Raw genomic sequence first — 20,684 nt, 5'->3', positions numbered from 1 at the left:
TTTGCTGACTCTGACACGACTCTAAAAGCATGGCTTATTTATGTCTCATTTTCTCTCATTTGTATACCATATTGGCTAATATGAGTGTAAAGGTGACTATAGGGGTGTTATATCATGTCTAGAGCGCTCTAATAATGTTCATTCATTCATTTTCTACCGCTTTTCCTCACGAGGGTCGCGGGGGGTGCTGGAGCCTATCCCAGCTGTCTTAAGGCGGGGTACACCCTAGACTGGTCGCCAGCCAATCACAGGGCACACATAGACAAACAACCATTCACACTCACATTCATACCTATGGACAATTTGGAGTGGCCAATTAACCTAGCATGTTTTTGGAATGTGGGAGGAAACCGGAGTACCCGGAGAAAACCCACACATGCACGGGGAGAACATGCAAACTCCACACAGAGATGCCCGAGGGTGGAATTGAACCCTGGTCTCCTCGCTGTGAGGTCTGTGCGCTAACCCCTAGACCACCGTGCCGCCTCTAATAATGTTAAAAGTCACATTTAGAGGATTCTAACTACAATAATATCACTACAATTCACTTATCACAGGCGGATCTGGAACCAATGAACTTTCAAAAGCCACCCCCCTAGGTACCGGCCATTTTGGATGATTTTGACAGATTTTTCTCGACAGTTTTTAATGACAGTTTCTCTAGTATTTTGAAATACTTGAGATACTAATAATATTTCTTCATTTTTCTGCACTGTACAGACTGATTGAAATGAAACCAGCAAAATGCAACAACATGGAGAACATACAGGCATATTCAAGAGTCAAATTACATGTTGAGTACTATAAATTTGTACAGGTTGCCCGCCCCACTATTTGAGAAACACTGGACTATATAGACATGGTATATAACCAAAAATTTGAAAAAGGTTGTTTCTACCATTTTCTTTTGGTAGAACATAGCAAGGTTTCAGTAAAATATCAGTTCTCAACAAAAAAAAAGGGTTTTGTAAAGCTTAACTTTCACTTTGGGCTGTAAATATGTAAATATATGTAAATGTATGTAAATATGTAACAAATAACAGGACTGCACGGTGAACGAGTGGTTAGCACGCAGGCCTCACAGCTAGGAGACCCGAGTTCAATTCCACCCTCTGCCATCTCTGTGTGGTGTTTGCATGTTCTCCCCCTGCATACGTGTGTACCGGTACTCCAGTTTCCTCCCACATTCCAAAAACATGCTAGGTTAATTGGTGACTCCAAATTGTCCATAGGTATGAATGTGAGTGTGAATGGTTGTTTGTCAATATGTACCCTTGGCTGGCGACCAGTCCAGGGTGTACCCCACCTCTCGCCTGAAGACAACTGGGATAGGTTCCAGCACCCCCCACGACCCTGGTGAGGATAAGAGGTAGAAAATGAATGAATGAATGAATGAATGAATGAATGAAAGTTGTGATTAATTATTTATCATGATTCCAGGCCTGGTGACCAGGAGACTTTACTGCCACGTTTTCATCATGCAAGGAATGTGAATAATAACAAATGACAAGTGAGTTAGCATAGTGAGTTAGCATATGGTGGCGTTGAAGGCGTACTGCTTTGAATGTGAGTCCGCTTACTCCGCTGAATTTCCTGTGTGGGTCGATCGAAAAATAATTTCATTAATCAAAATAATTAAAGTGACTCCACATTGTCCATAGGTGTGAATGTGAGTGTGAATGGTTGTTTGTCTATATGTGCCCTGTGATTGGCTGGCCACCAGTCCAGGGTGTACCCCGCCTCTCGCCCAAAGGCAGCTGGGATAGGCTCCAGCACCCCCGCGACCCTCGTGAGGAAAAAGCGGTAGAAAATGAATGAATGAATGAATGTTATCATTAGCGGATAACAAACACAAATAACATTTCGGCCCTTTAATGCTACAAAAATGAGATCTGCAATGAAACATCACGTTTTGATTATTTGTCATTAATGTTAGGACTGAGTGATTCATTGTTTTTATGCTTTGAGTTAACAGTGGCTCACTTCTTTTTACTCGTGTATAACAGTTTAAAATGAAGAAAAATAGTTTGTAAATTTGTAAAGTGAATGCCCCTGAAATAGTTCCCAGTGTAGGTGTTCCATTTTATTTCTTGGTATTTGGCCAGATAATTAACCCGGAGTCCTTCAGCTGTGGTCATTCTTTTGGTGTCCAGCAATGCTTTCATTAAAGCTCTCCTTTTAGGAGAAGAGAAGAAGGAATTCAAAAAGATTGCCAAGGCAACGTGGCGAAATTAAGAGCCGTGTGCGAGTAAAATGAGGGCGCTGCTTTGTTTCGCCGCAGATTTGTTTGATTCAACGTGGTTGACCCCTGGCTGGGACGTTCTACGTGGACCTCAAAGGCCTCGGCGTGTTTGCAGTGCATTAGCGCGACAAACTCTGCACTGTACCACCCTCACTCATCCCACCTGGCCGCCTATTGCTTGCAGATGTGGCGCTCTGATTCATAAGCAAGCAATAACGCTTTTGTTAGTGCAGGACTGTTTTGCTTTCCTGCCTCGTGCACACGTAGCAGCCAGCTAAGCCGCACGTGAAACCGAGACTTTGGAATGTGTTGTTGCAGGACGTCTCGCTTCGGGCCTGCCTGATCATCACCTGCCAGTTTGATGACGGAAAAGAAGTTTGTTGCGGCGAGCGAAATCACATGACACGCGGCGCGGCAAATTAATTGACGGCGTGTTTCGGTACAAAGGAGAGATCAAGGACTCGACACAGGAGATAATGGAGAGGAAAAGATGGAGATCTAAAGGCATCAGTTAATAGCCTCGTCCCGCTTTCATGGCGGAGAGGCGGCGCTCCAAGGCGTCCTCGCTGCATTAATGTCATCTTTACACGTTAAAAAAATAGAGGTTATGTGAGAACAGGTGTTGAAATGTACATTAAGTCACTGATGAGAGCAGTGAAAATGTGCATTTCATCACTTTAATTAAAAGCTTACATTATACAAAAAAACGCTACAGACTTTGGATTTTTTAAAAATCTTAAAGGATTATTGTGCCTTTTGTGAGATCATTCGAACTTGCAATAAAAGCTTGCACTTCTATGGTGCTTGTGTGTCTCACTGGACATTACAGTAACATTACTGACACCTAGTGACCAATGTTTAATAGTACATACCATCACGTTTTTGAATGCGACTTCTGAATGCCTTATACGTACAGTCGTTCCTGGTTTGTTGCGTTTAATTGGTTTCGGACCCGACAGCGATAATTGAATTTCCTCACAATTTCACCTTTAGGGTCATATTATTCTTTGTTTACAACACGTTAGCATACTAGCAAGCTAACTTAGTCTCTGATTTATTTATTCTAAAATTAAGACAGAGTCGGTCCATCCGTTTTCTATGCCACTTATCCTCATTAGGGTCGCGGGGAGTGGGGGGGGGGGGTACACTGCCAATCGTGGGGCATATATCGACAAACAATCATTCATACTTATGTACAATTTGCAGTTGTCAATTAGCCTAACATGCATGTTTTTGGAATGTGGGAGGAAACCTTTGTGTGACAACATGCTAACCACTCGTCCACCGTGCGGCCATAAGGACAAAGTAAGTAGCTAAAAACTTACCACTTCCACACAGAATGGGAGGAGAACTGTTTTTCACTCTACCATGTCAGATGGCTGACTACATGCAGGGTTAGCGTAATGTAGTATAAAATCACGTTGACTATGTGACTATTGACGCCTAGTGACCAGAAATTTTATTTTATTTATTTAGAATATTATTTATTTTGATATTTTTGTGCTGAAAATGCTGACTTTTGAAATATGTAAAAATATGGTTAAATATGCATTGTTTTTAACTAATAATAGGTCATATTCAACCACAAAACAGCATGATTTATTAATTCATATCATCGTGAATAATCGTGATAGAGTGAAACTGCCAAATTCAAAGTGGTGAGTTTTATATGCTTTTTATTGGACAAATATTTTAATATACAAATGTTTTTTTTTCTTACTTACATCGAAGCACAGTGAGGGCGCTAACGTTGTGTGTTTTGTCGCAGAAGCATCCAGGAGTGGCTTCATCCATTGAAAGCTGCTTCTCCGTTTAATCTGTAGCCGATCATACACAGCCCGGCATCAGACAACCAAAGCGGTACTTGCTCACATGCTAACGTATGAGCATCGCTGCACTAAATCGATGATTTATAGCTCAGGTCACTCAGGTCATTCTAGCATCAAAATCCTTCCCGCTCAGCACGCGGCCAAATCTAAGAAAAATCAGCTTACAGCCCTTGCTAGCTGTCACGTATTTGGCAATGATCAGCTTATGTCATTGATTTATCGCTGATAAATCAATTGATCGCCATTGGTCATCTACAGCTCAAAGAAGGTGGTGGAGAAAATGTAGTTATCATATTGATAACGAGTCGACAAGGAGTTAAAACTAAAGCTATAATGTGACTTCTGCTTTGTCATAAGTACGGTCATGGCAGGTCAACCAGAAACCACCCAGGACTTTTGTAATTCACCTTGCCTCCCGTGCCACCCACACGGGGGTTTGAATGGGAATATTTGGTGGTGGTCGGAGAAGCCATCAGCCATGTTTCCCTACCCTAGGGCAGATGTACTACACATGTAGATTACCACAAACAGTGTGTGTCTCACTTCAATGTGTTCAATTTAGCTCTTTCATGGTTGAATATGCAAATGCACTTAAATGTTTTTATTTTACAGGATTTTTTGTTGCCTAATAAGACAATGACATGTAATTTTCTACTCTGCTCACTAGGTGTCAGTAATGTCACTGTAATGTTGGGTGAGACGCACAAGCACCGGACTTGATCTATGGAACAACAGACTTTTACTGAAAGTTTGAATGATCTCACAACAGGGACAATAATCCCTAACACGGACTACTGTTGCGGCCGTAACACACGCCAAGCTAAAACTCAACTCGGAACCCCCGATGTTACTTCCTGTCTGCCGTCTCACTTAGTTCCCCGAGCACAGGAACGCATACAAGTCTGATTCAGGTCTTATTTTCTCTTATTATTTCTACTATATTGGGTAATATGAGTGTAACTGTGACTATAGGGGTGTTATTTCATATCTGGAAGTCTCTGATAATGTTAAAAAAATGATTTATAGAAGTGGTAAACAGGTTTTTTATGCTCGAACTACAACAATAATCCTACTTTGAAGTTGTTCACCACTTATCACAGTCAATTAACTACGATAAATGAAGGATTACTGTACAGCTAAATGCGTCAATTTCTTATAAACAAGATATTCTTAATTTCTTAATACTTCCTCTCAACGCAATTTTTGAATGATGGGATTATACTCCGAGGTGATTTATAGTCCGGAAAATCCGATACTTGTTCATGAATGAGCACATGTTCAAAGAAAGACACTTTTACCTTTCTACTTTTTCATGCATTCCAAATCATTATTAAACTTTTCATGCAAAAGGCATTCTATTGCACTGTTACAATTTGGAAATGGTATATGTCCTACTTGCAGGTTTTCTGGAACACGGTCTACCTGGAAGGTTTTTAAGCATGGACCCTCAAGCCGTGGTCCCGTTTAATGACAGCAAAGACCAAAGCTAACACACACGTGTGACAGCTATTGAAGCCACTTACTGTTGCTTTTCTGCAAGGTTCATGCCAGACAGGCCAGGACAAAGCAGAACTCACCATGTTTTGGTTGTGATGCGTGTCCGTAGCGAGGGCTCACGGGGGAATTTGTGGGGAAAAAGCAAACATTGCAAATGGAAAGGAGGAGAGTGAAAGCAGGAGGAAATCCACAGGAAAGAAGGAGTGGGGATATCGTAATTAGTTCCACCTGTTTCCTTGAAGCCGGCTCCAGTTTCCCTCTACAAACGCATGCAGATTAGCCATCAAAGCCCCCTCGCCGCCACCGCCATGGCCGCTCAATGGGCCCTTTGTTGCCAGTTGTCAGGAGGGGAAGGGGGGGGCGTGCACTGAAAAGTATGAAACACAAGCAGGCCACATAGCTGCTCCACTTCTTACAGTACATGATAGCCTCACTCTGCACAACATGTTATGTCATTACTTTCACTTGTTGTCAGGAAGAAAAAAAAAACGTACATCAACTCACAGCATCATCTCTGTCCTGGCCAAGATCCTGGTCCTCCATCTTTTACAAAGTACTTCATTTTGACTGAAAACCAAAAGCACAATAACAAATATGCAGTGAAACCTCTTCAGAATACATACAATACAAGATGCATTCTTAGACTGTCATGCAAGTGTAAAAAGAAGTGAGGCACTGCTAATCGCTAATAACTAGTGGTGTTGGAAATCTTGCGTCACAACATCTAGCAAGATAAAAACGTGACAGCATATCCAGTTCAGGAAAAAAAAAGTCTCGTGGGCACTAGGCCTTGGATGATAATCTAATTAATCACACAGTAAATGAAAGTTAACTCATACACCGCCCTCATTATATTGCCATAACGGGACACCCCTACTTGTTAGTCACCATACACGAGACCGGGCCTACAAGAACCACAATTTAACATTACTTTTCCAAAAATAGAAATAAATAACTACAAAGAGATCATATACAAAAAGACTGTATGGCTGACAAAAGGGCTCATTCTGTTCATGCCATTGTTCTATGGAACAAACTCGCCAAGGTGCTCTTTGAAGGCAAGAGATGAGGAAAACAGACACGTTTGCACATGGCAATATTTTAAATATTTTAAATTATCAAGTTGTGATGAAGGGCTGCACGGCGATCTAGTGGTTAGTCTCACAGCTAGGAGACCTGAGTTCAACCCCACCCTCGACCATCTCTGTGTGGAGTTTGCATGTTCTCCCCGTGCATGCGTGGGTTTTCTCCGGTGACTCCGGTTTCCTCCCACATTCCAAAAACATGCTAGGTTAATTGGCCACTCCAAATTGTCCATAGGTATGAATGTGAGTGTGAATGGTTGTTTGTCTATATGTGCCCTGTGATTGGCTGGCCACCAGTCCAGGGTGTACCCTGCCTCTCGCCCGAAGACAGCTGGGACAGGCTCCAGCACCCCCCACGACCATCGTGAGGATAAGCGGTAGAAAATGAATGAATGAATGAAAGTTGTGATTAATTATTTATCATCATTCCAGGCCTGGTGACCAGGAGACTTTACTGCCATGTTTTTATCGTGCAAGGTCTAGTGAATAATAACAAATGACAAGTGAGTTAGCATAGCGAGTTAGCATATGGTGACGTACTGCTTTGAATGTGAGCTGAATTTCCTGTGTGGGTCTATTGAAAAAAAAATTTCATTAAAAAATAATTGAATTATTAAAAAAATAAGAATTTGAAAACCATAGAGTTAATATTTTCATGCCTGTTTAACTGACATTTTGTGCTATTTTAGAGGCTTGCCTTTACATGGTTATGACCTCCTACTTTAAAGCCCGTATTTTTTAAGCATTAAAATCTTTGATAAAAACAATAAACGTCGCCGGCTGAAGATCAACATGTGACACCTACATGTTTCCACCATATGCCGCCACATGATGGAGCACCACTGAGCATCGTCGGCCTCCTGATGAGATGATTAGCGGAATCATTTAATGTCGCCACAGAAGAAGGACGTGGGCGCTTTCGTGGCGGCGTAGTGTCATGCTCACCTCGTAGGAACGTGTCTCACCACGAGGGCAAGGCGGTGGAGTGCTGTGGGGGACAGAGCGGTAGAGAGCGTTCGGCATTCAGGCGCTAATTAGAAAAATTAGATCTATGAAAGTCAGCGAGTGATCAAGGCCTTCAGCCTGCGCCTGTATCGTGCTGCAGCAGCACAAAGCAGAGGCAACAATGAGCGGTGAGGAGGAAGGCAGGAGGGAGGGTGGGGGGGGGTTAGCGGATAAATAATTTAATCCATTATCTCCTCTGCAAAGCTCATCAGCACCGCCACACAATGGCCACGATTGAATTGCTGATTGCATTCCTCTCCTATAGCCTCCAGGAGGAACACTGCAAAAAAAATAAAAATGGCCGCTCCGCATGGCGGAAGAGTGACGCGGAGCAAGCATAGGGCGTCTTCCGCCAAGGTCGAACCACAATAGAGCAATCTAATCAACGGGAGCAGAGAGCTTCCTGTGAGGGGTCAGCCTCCCCCGCTGGGCTCAACACACTCGAGTATTGTCCATTAGCTATTACATCATGTCCTCCCGCCTATCAATGATGACGGATGGGACGCCTGTTCAATCTCTTTACTTCATCGCCCTCCTCCTCCTCTTTAATTGATAAAAGTGTCTCAATAAAACCGCTTGAATATGACCACCCTTCACGGAGCTGGAGGACGGACAAATTCTACTGACTAAGTGCTTACAAAAACTCGTGTTTCACTGCCTCGCGAGTACTCAACAAACACCCGAGTTTCACACACACACACGGGTACTCGACAGACTCAACTTCCACTGATTCACGAGTTGATGAAGACTTGAGTTCCACTGACCCACAGGTTGACTAAGACTCAGGTTTTATAACAGATAGTTGACGAGGACTCCGGTTTCACTGACTCATTGGTTGTCAAAGACTCAAGCTTTACTGACTCACGGGTGTTGGCAAAGACTCATGTATCACTGACTCACGGGTAGTCAATGAAGATTTGAGTTTCACTGACTCACAAGTAGTTGACGAGGACTCCGGTTTCACTGACTCATTGGTTGTCAAAGACTCAAGCTTTACTGACTCATGGGTGTTGGCAAAGACTCATGTATCACTGACTCACGGGTAGTCAATGAAGATTTGAGTTTCACTGACTCACAAGTAGTTGACGAGGACTCCGGTTTCACTGACTCATTGGTTGTCAAAGACTCACGCGTTACTGACTCACGGGTGTTGGCAAAGACTCATGTATCACTGACTCACGGGTAGTCAATGAAGATTTGAGTTTCACTGACTCACAAGTAGTTGACGAGGACTCCGGTTTCACTGACTCATTGGTTGTCAAAGACTCAAGCTTTACTGACTCATGGGTGTTGGCAAAGACTCATGTATCACTGACTCACGGGTAGTCAATGAAGATTTGAGTTTCACTGACTCACAAGTAGTTGACGAGGACTCCGGTTTCACTGACTCATTGGTTGTCAAAGACTCAAGCGTTACTGACTCACGGGTGTTAGCAAAGACTCATGTATCACTGACTCACGGGTAGTCAATGAAGATTCGAGTTTCACTGACTCACAAGTAGTCAACACAGACTTTAGTTTCACTAACTCAGTTTCACCAAGACTCGGCTTTTACTGACAAACGAGTGCTTGCAAGAACACGTGAGTCACTAATCCACGGGTACTCGACAACCACTTGAGTTTCACAGACTCACGAGTAGTCGACAAAGACTCAAGTTTCACCGACTCATGCGTTGACGGTGACTTGATTTTTACTGACTGCGTGTTTGGTGAAGACTAGTGCTTCATTCACACATGGGTACTTGACAAGGACTTGATTTTCACAGACTCATGGCTTGACGAAGACTAGACTATTACTGACTCATGTGCTCGCAAAGACTTGAGTTACACAGACTCAATGAAGACTCGAGTTTCATCGAATCACAGGTGCTTGGTGAAGACTTGAGTTTCACACACTCATGGGTTGGACAATGACTTAAGTTTTACTGACTCACAAGTTCATAAAGACTTGTGCTTCACTGACTCATGGGACGAATCTTACACATTTCCCTAGCAGAACAAATCTGTTTAACATGTAAGGCCATGTCCATCAACAATACCATCTGACATGACAAAAAAAGAAGACTGACGTTCACTGACTTGGCGACTCAATAAAGACTTGATTTTCACTGACTTACAGGTAGTCAACAGACTTAGAGTTTCACTCACCGGGTTAAAAACTCAAGTTTTACTCATGTGTGTCCGTCAAGTGTCACTGACTCACAAGTACTCAATAAAGTCTCACGTTTTGCTGATTCACGGGTATTCAACAAAGATTTGAGGTTCACTGAGTCACAAAGACTTGAGTTTAGAGGCTCACGACTCCTTGTTGAAGACTTGGCTTTCACTGACTCACAGGTACTTGACAAAGACTCAAGTGCCGCTGACTCAAAGGTTGATAAAGACTTGAGTATTACTCACTCACATATGCTTTTCAAAAACATGTGTTTTACTAACGGATGTGTAATCGCATGTTTACGTTTTTGCGCATTGCACTCTGTGACTCGAATTCAACCAGTACCCGATTCACGTCAATGAATGTTTCGTGTGAAATGGTAAGTAAAAGGAATCTGGTTTCCTGTCAGTATGGTGTGGCATGCATATTACAGCACATGACTTCCTTCTAAGATATGAATTACCTCGCAAAAATTTTGATTTCTTTTTCCTCGTCTCGTAATATTTTCTTTTAACGGCCCTGAAACGTATTTGAAGTGCGTATAAATGGAATTACAATATCAATATTTATTCATTCATTCATTCATTTTCTACCGCTTTTCCTCACGAGGGTCGCGGGGGGTGCTGGAGCCTATCCCAGCTGTCTTCGGGCATAAGGCGGGGTACACCCTGGACTGGTGGCCAGCCAATCACAGGGCACATATAGACAAACAACCATTCACACTCACATTCATACCTATGGACAATTTGGAGTCGCCAATTAACCTAGCATGTTTTTGGAATGTGGGAGGAAACCGGAGTACCCGGAGAAAACCCACGCATGCACAGGGAGAACATGCAAACTCCACACAGAGATGCCCGAGGGTGGGATTGAACCCTGGTCTCCTAGCTGTGAGGTCTGCGCGCTAACCCCTAGACCACCGTGCCGCCATATCAATATTTATGATCGATGAAATTGCAGCATTGTAATGCTCTACAAGGAGTGTGACATGAGCAAAAGCAGGAAGCACGGATGGCCGGGTAATACAATCATTAGCCTACTGATGCTAGCATTTAGCTCAGTGAGCTTAGCTAAGTGCAGCCTTAGCATAGCTCACCATTAATCCTATTCAGGCCTGTAATGTGTATCAGACCAGAAGGCAAGTATCCATTAAGGGATGAATTTGGCCAAGCGTTATGATGGCGTCCATCATTCCCCCCCCCCATCAGCTGCATCCATCATCTGCACCGGGCTTTCTTGGCCCAGTGCCTCCGACACGCTGGCTTCATTCTCCCCCCTTTTTGCATAAAACAAGTGGTAAGTAGTACACACATTGTGGTCCCCTTTGGCCATGGAGGGGGTGGACAAGCTGCCTCGGCTCTGCTCTGGTTGTTTTATGGAGCAGGAGTGAAACCACTTTGAGGTCACAAAGTGTGCCAGGTCTCTTCTGGTCCACTCAGGAGAATAAAACAAGAATCTTAAAGTGATCCAGAGGGGCCGTCGTCAATGTTTAAAAAAAGGGGGTGTCATTACAGCAGCGTCAAGTCTAATGGGATTCATTGTGATCATGTTTGGGCAGGGGTCAATCCTGTAGGATGAGGATCGTCATTAAAAAGGATCAAAGTGTCCCGTCACAGAACATTCTGCAACATGGGCGCTTTTGCTCACGCGCTCTCAATGAAATGTGAGTGCCGTCATTATACGCAAGTGGGGCACAAATTGTCCAAGACCAAGTGAAACTATTTATGGGCATCACGCCGCCCGGGAGCCAAGTGTGCCTAATGGCGTCATTTGTATTGTTAATGGTAATGCGCTATTAGTTTGTTCCATTTGGCTTTGCTCAGGTGCATTAATGGCACTCAATGAACCTTGGCGAGAAGTCTGAGGCAGAGGCACGGCGCCCTCTAGCGGCACGGAATGGAACAGCGCAGCAACTAATAAATTCGACTTCCAGGTTATTTTCATGAAACAAAAGGCAAAAGTTGCTGACGAAGATTCTTTATCTGAGTGAGAGAGCTTGAAAACATTATTGAATTTGTGGAAATGTTGTGTTCCTAATTAACCTTCAAGCTCATCAGCCGCAATCAATACAGCGGCTAGTTTTTTTTCCTAATTGAGATGGAGTAATTATCCCACTGTATTCATCTCGTTAATGAAACAATGTTCCAATATGCCTGCAGCAAAACTGATAATTGAGTTCTATTTTTTTCCTGAGACGGGCCAGGCTCTCTTTGTGTCCGCAGCCACAAAGCAGGGGAAGCGGCTACGGACCGCTGGAGCGGTAACGGTCTCCACCCCCTCCCTGAGCACACACCCCCTCGCTCTGCACCGCCGCAGACTTTAGTGGATCATCCTGTCTCGCTCCTTCAAGGTTTGGGTGGTTAAGTGCACCCTGATGAGCGACATGCAGCAATTAGTGAGGCAATTATTCAGCCACGAGGGGGACCGAAATGGAGATGAGGTTCAAGAAACAGGTCCAAAAACCAAGAAGTGTATCTTTGTGTAGTGGAGGATGAACATCCTTGATAAGACTGTGACATTTAAAGGTACGTGTTTATATCTGAAAATAGAAGCGGACGTGCAAATACAAAAACATGAATGTTTTGCAGGGCCAACACAAAGCTGTGCTAAGAAGAATGCAAAAAGGCACTATCAGCTCAAAGACCCTGCACTGATCCACTTGCATTCTGCGTGTTGATAATGAGATGGACGAGTAGTAAATTACTGGTGTGACGTACAATACATAGGTGGTCCTCGGGTTTACGAACGAGTTCCATTCCTAGACACTGATGTAAGTGTAGTTTTAGAGTAAGTTGGAACTTTAACTCCTAAGTCACTCACAATGTACACAGAACACTGGAAGGACATAGAAAATACTGTAATAAAAAAAAAAAAACATGAGCTAGTAGCCACTACCTTCTTAAAATATTGTCCCAGGCTAGTCTTCTCAAAATGCACAGAATCCATGACCCCATTCACTACCATCCAACAATCTTTCTCCTTAATGATGGTTGCAGCAGCTGAGCAGTTGGGACCATAATGTTCATTTTCATATCCATGGTGATGGCTTTCCTTTTCTTTGGTGCACTACCGCTTGGCGGACTTAATGAGGTGAAAAAAAAAAATAAGATGCTATTCGAGGCTCCTGCCATGTGATTAGTTCTTGAGCTAATCATGTTAAAGGATCAAAATGACATTTTTAACGACTTTGAGCGTGCGGTACAAGCGGCTAGTGGAGACTCAAAGTAGAGCTGCTACGTCTTTGCATTGAGAGGAAGCAGAAGTGAAGTGGCTCATGCATCTGGGTACATCCAAGTGGTAGGAGACCTTGGACACGTTGCAGAGACTAGGTCTCTCAACTGGCCGGGGATTCTCATCTTGGACCGCTTTCCACGCGACCCAACCTCCGATAAGCGCAAGAAGACGGATGGGTGCATGTTTGTAACCATGACACGTCTTAACCTGCAACGCTGTAAACCGAGGACCACCAGTAGAAACAAAAGTATTGGGAAAGGTGAAGGAAATGAAACTGCTTCCTTTCTTCTGGTAAGACTTTCTACAAGATGTTGTAGCGTGTTCATTTGTGAAGTCGCCGATGTAGGACCCGTTCTTGCAAACTCCTCCAATCATGACTTCATGAACCTTGCTTTGTGCACTGGGAACCACACAAGACCATCTCCCCACGAATTGTAATTGGCCAAAGTGTCTCCGAGCTCCAGTCCATCTTCTGTCCCAATACTTCTGTCGATGTAGTGTATCTGAGAATATTTGTGCATTTTTTTTTTTAAAAAGCGCCAACTCAGCACCAGAGGCATGCCGAGGCTGTACACTGATATTTGGTCCGAGCGTGTTTGTACAAACGCACCTTTGACTGCAGTCTCACTTGTGTAAACAAGCACTGGCGCACTAGAAATGTAGTGTACAAAAGTCTTCAGCATGAGATTTTAAGTTGAAAGGTGCTCAATCAGTCCACTCTGGTTCTGTTCCACAGTCTGCTGCACACCAGGATGTAAAACGTAGACATTTCCTGTAAACAATCGCAAAGTGTTTGTCCGTGCATCAAATGTGCATCAAGTGTTGAAATGGCAAGAATCCAGCATGTGTCCATGTGTCCTCCCAGTGTGTGCGACTTCTCACTGGCATCGATGCTCAGTTGGCTTTGGGGTAGATCTTCTCATAGAAGAAGCTCTGGGCCAGCACCAAAAGCTCGCCATCCTTCTCCCTGACGGCGTGCGCGCGCACAAACTGGAACTGCTCCAGCGCAAACTCGTAGAACTCGTTCTCGATCTTCCAGATTTTGGACTGCTGTAGCTTGTTGATTGTCTCCTTGGTGGGGGGCTTCTTCTCAGTGGTCTTACGCAGGTGGGACTTCTTTCCTGGAGCAACACAAGAGGAGTTCACAGACTCACGCGGGCCACAATCCACACTTGAGCCAGGAGGAAATTACCGCTTTTCCTCACATAGTGGCTGGGGACCTGAACTACTCAGCAGCAGAGAGTATCAGGCATCTATTTGTGTGTTTTATTATTACAATTGTCTAACGGGCACATCATCAGTGATGTTACCTGAGGTCATCGGGTGTTTTGAACATCAGACACCCTCGCTCAGGCATCCCAGCTGACGTTGGTCAGGTCTCAGCTTGTGCCCTAGCAGCGCTCGGCCACGGTTTAAAGACGTCTACTTCCACTGACGCCACGTGGTGTGAATGTGTTCATGTTTACCACAACGTTTAATAGAGTGGGGGCTACGATATGAGGAAAGAAGACGTTTTTGTTCAAAACATAGGCTTTGAAGGAAGCTTGAGTTGATACCTGTCTTGTAGAGTTCAGTAGCTCCCTTGAAGAAGCGTGGCAGAGTTGCTTCGAGGATCATGATGAAGTCCTCAAGCTCCTCGGTCACGCCCACCAGCAGGTATTCGTTCACTAGGTTGTACTTGGCCTGCTCCAGCGCCCATCGACTGCCCACATTCCTGCAGGTTTATAGAACACACAGAAGAAATGGTTGATGACATCTGTGGGTTGAAAGTAGTGTGGACACAAGGTTGTATGTAATGTGACAGGCTTGCTCACCAGCACTCTGAATGGTGACCACAGAAGAAGGGGATCTGCAGCCAGAGCTTCTCAGGGGCGCAGTCTGAGCCGCCTGACGCCACACACTCATCAAAGGTCTGAAAGACGTAGAAGAAATTGTTTTGTTATATACATGCATTCATAATTTGAACCAACATTCATAAAGAGGCGGTCTGAATGTAGTGTTGTTACAACTCCTTACACTAGGTGGCAATATGGATTGTAATTTGACTTTTTAACATACCTCATCTCTTCGAATGAGTAAAATGACACAGCAGAGTGATCGGTATCGCCAACTTTGTGACTTTGGCACTTGAGTCGCATAGAAGCTAGGCATGAGTAAACTTTGTCTGGCCTAGGGCAGTCGTTTTTAGCATTGCAAATACGCATGTAGTATACGGCACTAAGGAACAGAAGGTCATTGACTGATGCATGGTGGGAACAACAAAAATTATGCAGCCTGGACCATGACGATTGTATTGCTGATGTGTTCCCTTGGTGCAGGCGTTAGTAGCCCGAGGCTCTTTTAGCCTCCTGTTGCCGTTTATGCTTCCGTGTAGACACTGCGCCGTCATGAGCCTTTTTAGCATATGCTGTGCAATTCTCCATCGAAGTGCTAGGGGGAGTGTTTTCTGGTGTGTCAACTCAGTGAGAGACCATGACGCTGCTCAACTATTTTGCTAGTTAGCTTCCTAAAGCGAAAAGGAGAGTAGTATTGAAACTAATGAATGTCTTACAACACTTTTATTGTGAATGCTGATCTGAAATCAGTGGAGGAACATGACTAATTGCCAGGTGGAAACAGGTGTGGCTCATCACTCCACCAAATGGAACAAGAAGACAGAAAAGGAACATGACAATACGCTTAAGGAAACTATAGTACATATGTAGTGTTACCTTCAATGTCGTGGCCAAATTGGTTTTATGGTCTTAATTTGGTGGATACAAGCCCAAATTACACTTTTGATGCGAAAGGTTGCCATCCCCTGACTTAGTGTAACCAAAATGAACCGTGCCGTAACCTTAAAACTGAGGTACATATGTGCCGAACCATTATTATGGCGTACTGTTACACCCCAATCACATGACGAGAATTTAACATTAAGAAAACTTTTTTTTTTAAGAAAAGTAATCTGGACAGTCTAACTTTTTTATTTAAGCAAGTCAAAACAATGCAGGTGCATTTTGAAATGTTTATTGTGCAACAAACTGACTCTCATATTATTGTCAACATTTTTGAGACCAAATAAATCACTGCTATAATAAAATAATAATACAGTTCACTATTTTTCTTGTCTATCAACATTTTTTAGCTTTTTCTAATTACATTATACCCTTTTGGTCTATTTGTGTTTTTGTTTATTTTATTTCTGCACTGAGCCACGCTCCACAGAGGGTCCCTGCACCGCAATTTGGACACCCATGCGCATTTTGCCAGCTTTCAGATGTGCATTGCAAAGTCCCATTGCTACAGGGGTGGAGCTCATTCCAGCTTGCCTGCTCGGCCGATATGTCACCTTTGTTGATCACTTGCATTTAATTACTGAATAACATCTCTGTGGGTTGATCTGACAAATCTTAAGTAAAATTGATCAAATGTGGAATCATTACAGCCTCTGCTTGGACAGCAACAAGTAGCAAGCAGCTGTTCAACTGATGAAAAACAAAACAGCTACATATCTGTGCTGACGCTGCACTTAACATGTGCTTATAATGGCTGCCACGCCCACATCCAAATCTTGTAATGTTTTAATCTCACCTGCACCGCATGACCCCTCTATTTGTTTCTATTTTTTAATCAGGATTTCAGTGACAAATTGTGTTCGTTTTCCCATTAAAGAGTAGAAAAGAATAACAAAAAAGATTCATTCAAGGAAAGGAAGAATAAATTATGACCTTCTTGTCGCCTTGCTTTCTTCGCCGCAGGCCAGGCCGGTAGTCGTCACCGAAGCGTAGGAAGTAGTAATACGACACCAGGCGCTCGATGGGGTCTCGCACCACGTTAATGTAGAGCGGCTTACCCTTTACGCTGTATCTGAACACAAAGACTCCCGTTAGTGCAAGCACAAGTACACATGTGCACATCCTGTGACCTACTTGGCTGAAAGTGATGGATCTTACTTGGAAAAGTCCAGATAGGCGACGTGCCCGTGGTAGAAGCCGGGCTTCATCTCTTGCCACGAGGTGACGTTGCGTACAAAGCGCATCTGTGGTCAAAAGACAAAGTCAACTTAGTGTGGCACGGTATAAAAGTACACTGGACACCACATATTCGCCATTCATCTTTTTTGATCGAAACATAATTTGTGGGAAAACCTGCCCTTTTGTGTGTTTGTTGGTAGAAAAAAACATCATTTTTGCCCTCCATTGGTAAAGATTAAAGGGGACCTATTATGTCTTTTCCACTTTTCTGACCTATAAATGTAGTTAGAATGTAGTATTCTCGTGTCAAACGATGCCAAAGTTTGAGATAATGAGGTTTGCGCATTTGGAAGTGAGCCCTGAAAGAAGTTTGGAATAGCTCAAAACGCTCGGTTTGAAGAGGCGCGGTAAAATCGTTCCTTTGCGACATCACAGAGGGGCGGACTTCCTTATATGGTTCATAATTAGGAAGCACTTTCGGCATGTGACCAATCACAGCAGAGTGGGCATGCCCGGAGGCGGGCCGTGGGTGGAATAGATTAAAGCAGACCTTTTTGGCAGGAAGCACAAATCAAAGGAAATACAGCTGGAATAGGTGCAATATCTAAAAAGTTTTCTGTGTGGGTTATTGTGTGTACCTGCTCTATAGAAGACCACAACTCTATACAAACGGTTGAAAAATTTGCATTATGTGTCCCCTTTAAGTTGCACATAAAGTAGTCAGAGGTAAACTTCTACATGCCTAAGGAGTCCATTGTGTATTTGCACTCTTACTTACACATTATATAGTAATTTATAACCCGCAAAACATTCTGGAATCCCTACAAGGTTTACAAGTACACATGGCCAATGGGAAGTTACTTAGAATATAGCTTAGTATAAAAAAAACCTTGCTTTGGATGTTTATTAGTATATTTGTTTATTTTAATACAAGCATGTAGTGATGTTGCATTGTGTTACTTGTGTTATTTTTGGTTGCACCATGAGAAGGGAGGCATTAGCATTAAGGGTGTAAAAGTATACATTTTTATGGCCGTATCAATTATTTCACTTTGACACCATTCAGTGTATGGTTGGGCAATATTTTCAAAATACCGGTATACCAGTTTAGATGATGAGAAGGAACGTTCGTGTGGGGAAGTATTTACTCGACCACCCGCACAAAATCACTATTAACACTAAACTGCCTCCTCCCGGACGAGACTAAGACGAGGTCTGACCTGGTCCTGCAGAGACATAACAGGGTTGTTCTTGGTGGTGTTGATGTGCAGCACGTGGAAACGGTTCTTAGCGCACAGGTCATAGGCGATGTTGGTGAAGGACGTGCTGGCCGTCTTGGGCACTCTGTTGTAGATGATGACCATGTCGTCGTCGTCGTGGCTGTCGCGTCCTTCAGCCGAGTGTGACGTGAGGTCGCGAGTGCCGTCTTGATGACGCTGCTCCGTCGCCAGCTCGTGTCGAGCCATGGCGCGCTCTGCGGGAAAGCCAACCAATAAATATAAAAAAATCACTGTGGCAGTATTAGTCCGTTTGGTGCTGTGTCATTAAGTTACATCCAAACCACCATAAGAACATTAAATGATAGCCTCTCTGATCCTAAAGTGCGTGTGTCTAATTCCAGGTTTTACGAATTAACTAAAAGTTACATGTATTTCACTTTTTTTATGTACAACTGCATATGACATCCAATGCAAGGCTGTTTCTGTCAATGTCATAGAGGCATGTATTTAACAATGATTTGATTGTGACTGTAATTTGCAGTGGTGCACAACTATCCTGTATCACACAGAGAGCTGCAGGTACATGAAAATAATACAAATACTGTAAATACCTGCAGACTGATGGTTATAAAGAATGAGTAAAATGTGCTAAAGCAATATAAACAACTTGTCTGCACAGTTGAACATCTTACCTAGCTTGGCTCTCGACTCGTCCAGTCTTTGGATCTGGTTCTCAATGAAGAGCATGGTCAGCCCAAATGTCAATAGCGCCAAAAGCTGAAACTTGGGCGGCATCATGACCCTGAAAAGCCCCATCAAGCAACCACAACAAGCATTACCAACAGCCTGCCAAAGGCGAGTGATCAAGAAACCCTAAATGATCCCAATTGAGGTTAGAATATGTTGTTTGACGCCATCACGTGACATTAATTCCTAGATGAGAGGAGGGCTCTAAACTTGTTGTTAGCTTCTGTGCTAGGTTACGTTGCTGGCACCAATTACACTCATCTACGACGGTGGTACTCGACGTCGACAATTCCAGGTCACAAAGGTGTGTCCGTTTAAAGTCAGCTGGATCCGAAAGCGAAGAAAAGCGAGTGTACACAATGTTGTGTAGCAGTTCGGTCACTAGCTTGTTTTAGTAGCGAACAGAGTGCCATTGTAATGTGACGTCATTTCCGCATTGTTCCTTTTCGTGTGTAATGTAAAGCGAAACAGTGTTTGAGATGCACAACGCCCCCTATTGGAAAGAGGCCCATTTGCATCTTTCATTTTAACTTTCATAAACTCGTCTTTAAATTATATATTAGGTGTGGGTTACAACCTCATAAAAATGCATGGACCGCTGTGATATATGAAATTAATTTATTTCATTCCGTTTTTTAGTAAGTATGTTGTCAGCACAGGTACAACTCGGTCTATTGTGACGTCATTTCCGCATTGTTCTTCTTTGTGTGTTATCCCGGAAGACCAACCAGTGTTTACGCTGCAGAGCTCTTTTTACTGGAGGAAATACAGCATTAAATTTAATAATTTATTTTCATTCTCTCATCTTCCTGTTATACATTTTTTTAATCTGCCTTTCAGAGTGCTGGGAATGGGTTACAATCCTATCATAATGTATGGATGAGTTGTGATATGTAAATTTCAGTCACTTGTATTTTATTTAATTCACCTTTTGAATAAATATGTCGTCAGTAGTTATACTAGCCGACACTTGAACGTTTTTGAACGAATACAAGTTAAACAAAATATCGTTTTCATTGCAGTTTATGTCCAGGATAGCTGCAATGGCATTATGTTCCACTAGATGGCGGTAAAGTTCCAAATATGTGGTCGCCTACCTGTAAAATCTCGTGGGTACTGTATTTTTGTATGGTATGGTCAGTAGACAGGCTCAGTTAAATTTTACAATTACTTTAAGCGGCAATTACATTATTGTTTATTATTGTAAAATACAGTTCCATGACATTGTCACTCCACAAAATTGCCAGTTGATTCTGCATTGTATCACAGTTACATTACACTGCTCTTTTGTATCAAAAGAGGTTACTAGTTACATAACATGCTTTGATGGAGCAGCTTTGGGCCATAAAGACACTTGGGTTGTACGAGTTAGTACATAATATTACAACAAATACAGGAGCAATTAAAGGTAATACTATGTATAAATTAAATGATAACGTTTGACCTTGCAGGTATTTAGTTGCTAGTGAGACTAATTAAAACAATGACTGTATCCCTTTCCACTGCATGCCTAATACTTCCCTTAATTGTAGCATCAAGAAATGTGATTTTACGCACATTGTTTCAAGCCTTTTAAGTCGATCCCCTTGGAAGTAAAGACACCTCCCTGGGGGGGCCCGGCAGGGTGGGGGAGTAGAAGCCTCGTCACACTTCTGCCTATTTCACAGTGGCTGACCAGAGCTGGCAGAGCTTTTTATTCAAAGAAAATCAAACG

At 43.1% G+C, this 20,684-nt stretch overlaps 2 protein-coding genes across 2 annotated transcripts in view; both read right to left on the bottom strand.

Moving 5' to 3' along the window:
* lmo4b (LIM domain only 4b) overlaps positions 1-5,885 on the bottom strand; it is a 40,139-nt gene extending 34,254 nt beyond the window's left edge. The window contains exon 1 of the mRNA XM_058073998.1: positions 5,649-5,885. The gene's annotated coding sequence lies outside the window, so the exon portion shown is untranslated. The remainder of the gene's footprint in view (positions 1-5,648) is intronic.
* A 6,441-nt stretch (positions 5,886-12,326) lies between these two features.
* Positions 12,327-19,406, bottom strand: hs2st1b (heparan sulfate 2-O-sulfotransferase 1b). Its single transcript, XM_058074057.1, has 7 exons — positions 18,916-19,406; positions 18,224-18,477; positions 16,983-17,068; positions 16,758-16,896; positions 14,862-14,959; positions 14,604-14,761; positions 12,327-14,168 (listed from the first exon to the last, which is right to left on the bottom strand). Exons 1-7 carry the CDS (start codon positions 19,037-19,039, stop codon positions 13,942-13,944), a joined length of 1,086 nt encoding a protein of 361 aa, XP_057930040.1. The 5' UTR covers positions 19,040-19,406; the 3' UTR covers positions 12,327-13,941.
* Between the last annotated feature and the right edge of the window lie 1,278 nt (positions 19,407-20,684).

Source organism: Doryrhamphus excisus, chromosome 5 (genome assembly GCF_030265055.1).
Source record: "Doryrhamphus excisus isolate RoL2022-K1 chromosome 5, RoL_Dexc_1.0, whole genome shotgun sequence".
Lineage (NCBI taxonomy): Eukaryota > Metazoa > Chordata > Actinopteri > Syngnathiformes > Syngnathidae > Doryrhamphus > Doryrhamphus excisus.
The sequence above is the reverse complement of the archived record's forward strand: the minus strand, read 5'-3'. Positions and strand labels throughout refer to the sequence as shown.

What these genes read in the sequence shown, in the direction of transcription:
- hs2st1b (XM_058074057.1), bottom strand. Translation starts at nt 19,039, where the DNA reads ATGGGGCTTTTCAGGGTCATGATGCCGCCCAAGTTTCAGCTTTTGGCG. An exon ending in CGAGTCGAGAGCCAAGCTAG is followed by an intron (nt 18,478 to 18,915) that starts GTAAGATGTTCA and finishes GCTTTCCCGCAG; the next exon opens with AGCGCGCCATGGCTCGACAC. An exon ending in GCCTATCTGGACTTTTCCAA is followed by an intron (nt 16,897 to 16,982) that starts GTAAGATCCATC and finishes CTTTGTGTTCAG; the next exon opens with ATACAGCGTAAAGGGTAAGC.